General features: G+C 43.0%; 1 protein-coding gene across 1 annotated transcript in view; it reads left to right on the forward strand.

Annotated features, from left to right (window-relative positions):
* Positions 1-3,016, forward strand: part of irx1a (iroquois homeobox 1a) — a 3,747-nt gene extending 731 nt beyond the window's left edge. The window contains exons 2-3 of the mRNA XM_027286102.1: positions 1,291-2,395; positions 2,684-3,016. Of these exons, the coding sequence (XP_027141903.1) occupies positions 1,291-2,395; positions 2,684-2,763 (1,185 nt within the window). The 3' untranslated portion in view covers positions 2,764-3,016. The remainder of the gene's footprint in view (positions 1-1,290; positions 2,396-2,683) is intronic.
* Positions 3,017-3,109: the final 93 nt, after the last annotated feature.

Genomic DNA, 3,109 nt, shown 5'->3' on the forward strand with positions numbered 1-3,109 from the left:
ATATATATTTAAATGTATATACATATATATAGATCGCTAAATATGAATCCATATTTGCTGGATTTCTCACACTTCAGTGCCTTGATGGGCTGAGTTAGAAATGTGAAAAGTTTGACCTGTGGCTGCAAACAAAAAAAGAAGAAAGAAAAAAGAAAACAAAATCTGACAGGAGATGAATTATATCCTCATGAAACAAAACATGTAAACAAATGCGCGATTCATACAAAACATACGGTTATTGTCTCATATTGTTGGAATGATCGGGATTTAAATCCATTTCACGGAAGAAAGGACGCCGTGCGTATCAGCAGGAGGCGTGTAAGGAAAAAGTTTCCTCTCCTTTCTCAGATCACATTGGTAAATAAGCTGAACGTCTGTGAATGTGCAATAAGTTCAAATCGTGTCGGCTTTGTTTTATCCTTCTGTCATGGTTGAATGCCACGTGGATTTTTTTTATTCATTTTTCATTTTTTTTACTGTGTCTTGAAGAATTGTCAGATATTTATTGGCCTAAAATACATCTGGTGATAATAATCAGCTCGCAGTATGTTAATGCGTTGGCTAATGTGTGCAAGAGGCCCACAGGCACTAAAGCTTCAAAATAAGAGCTGGTATCCAAAATAAGCATATGCGTTGCCTGAACTGATCGATGTGTTCTGAGTGTCTAAAGCAAATAGAAGCGAGGCAGGGGGATCCAATTCGGCACACAAAAGCTACAAGTGTGGCACGCTGGGAAAACTTAACACAGGCCTTAACAAAAAAAAAAAAAAAAAAAAAAAANCAGGCCTTAAAAAAAAAAAAAAAAGTGCTTTGACATACTTGAGGAGTGTGGAGGAGAGTTTGGCAGGTACACGTGAAAAGCTGGTCATTTGCATGCCATCTGTGCGTTCACAATGATGTAACGAACTTTCTCTCGTCCTGTTGACTCCATTTGTTCCGTTATTGGACTGTCATGTATGAAAAATGCTTGCTAATAAAAGGTCTCACTGCCTTGGAGTGGTTGTGCAGGCGCAGGTGCCGCAGGCCCCATAGCATGTGGTGTGTTTTTTTTTTTTTTGCAAGTTGGGAAGCTTATTTGTAGAAAGCTCAGAGTCAGGTGCAACTGGAGGATTTTTTATTTTATTTTATTTTTTTTAAATAGAGGTGATTTGCAGATAAATACAAAGGCTGACGTGTTTGAGCTACGTTGCAAAAATGATCAAAGAATGTATTTTTACAATCAAGTGTGTAAAATAGTTTATGCATATTTCATGCCCTATGAAAATGAAACATTATGCTTTTATTTTTAAGGGGTCCCAGTATGAGCTGAAGGACAGTCCTGGTGTCCATCCTGCCAGCTTCGCAGCACACACATCTCCGGCCTTCTATCCATACGGCCAGTTTCAGTACGGGGATCCAGCCAGGCCCAAGAACGCCACCCGGGAGAGCACCAGCACCCTGAAAGCCTGGCTCAATGAGCACAGGAAGAACCCGTATCCGACCAAGGGGGAGAAGATCATGCTTGCCATCATCACCAAAATGACGCTGACGCAAGTCTCAACATGGTTCGCCAACGCCAGGAGGAGGCTCAAGAAGGAGAACAAGGTGACCTGGGGAAGCAGGAGCAAAGAGGACGGGGAGGAGAACTTGTTCGGCAGTGGAGACGAGGCCGAGAAAAACGAAGACGAGGAGGAGATTGATTTGGAGAGCATAGATATAGACAAAATAGACGACAACGACGGGGATCAAAGCAACGAGGATGATGACGATAAATCAACGGAGGGGAGCAGGGACCACAGGGGCGGTGTCGGTGCGGGGGGAGAGTTGGACAGCTTGGAGAGAAGACGGGCCTTCGCCCTACAGGCCCATGAGGCCTTTGACAAATCTAAGAGCACAATTTCAGTTCACCCAGGGAGTAAGGAGAACTCGGACGGCAACAACAACAACACAAGAGTTTTGTCTCCGGATAGACCCGGGAGCTTTCCTCTCCCTTCTAACAATAAGCCCAAAATTTGGTCTTTAGCAGAAACCGCCACTAGTCCTGATAGTTCATCTCAGAAACCCACATCCCCTTGTGCCCCAGCGGCCACCACTCACTCATCAGCGCCCCACCACCAGATCCAAACCCACCCGGCTTTCCTCCCTAGTCATGGACTGTACACATGCCAGATTGGAAAGTTCCACAACTGGACAAACGGGGCTTTCTTGGGCCAGAACTCCCTGCTGAATGTGAGGTCGTTTCTGGGAGTAAACCAGCACCATCACCATCACCATCACCACAACCACCACTTGTCGGCCCAGCAGCAGCAGCAGCAGCAGCAGCCGACGTCAGTGGTAGTGTCGCCGGTAGCAGCTGCAGCAGCACTCAGCAATGACAGCAAGGCCCCGTCAGAGACCCACAGTCCCAAGCACATAGGTAAGAGGACACATGCAAGCGCTGAGTATTTTGTGCCAAGCAATGGTGCATCTCATGTCTGTTTAGTTCTACAGAATTATGCGGACAAAGCACTGTGCACACGCTTGCAGGGAACATAAACACACTTAAAACCACAATATCCACACACTGGATGCACACCACCACTTTGTTTATTATTAGTTAAACATTAGACATGTTCATATTAGCAAAAAAAAAATAAAAAAAAATAGGCCTATAATTTACCCAGCATGCCAGTGCTCAAGTGTTTTTTGCTTATTTCCCTTTTAGACCATGAAAACGGTGTAAGGTCTGACTCCCCTCCAACACAGACCCTGAAGTCTTCCTTTCGACCCATCCATGACAGGTGAGACACGTTTTGCTTTTCTTGATTGTTGGAAACACGTTGTCAGCTCCAGCCTTATATCAGATTACAAATGTAGAATGCTATGATTATTACTTTAATTAAAATGTAAACTAGGTCAGACTTCTTTTTTTTTTCCTCCTCGCAGCAATATTTATAAGAGCAGTAATTAAAATAACTAGAACGAAGCAGCTGGATGAGAATTCAACTCCTGCAATCATCCAACAGATAAGGGGACGCAAAGCTTTTTAACAAAATCCAGTATAAAAAGATTAAAGATGATTTATTTTTATTATTTTTTTCTGCTTTAAAATGTATTTTATTTTAGAAATTAAAAAAACAACAACAATAAT

The sequence above is a fragment of the Larimichthys crocea genome, chromosome XIII (assembly GCF_000972845.2).
Source record: "Larimichthys crocea isolate SSNF chromosome XIII, L_crocea_2.0, whole genome shotgun sequence".
NCBI classification, from domain to species: Eukaryota; Metazoa; Chordata; class Actinopteri; family Sciaenidae; genus Larimichthys; species Larimichthys crocea.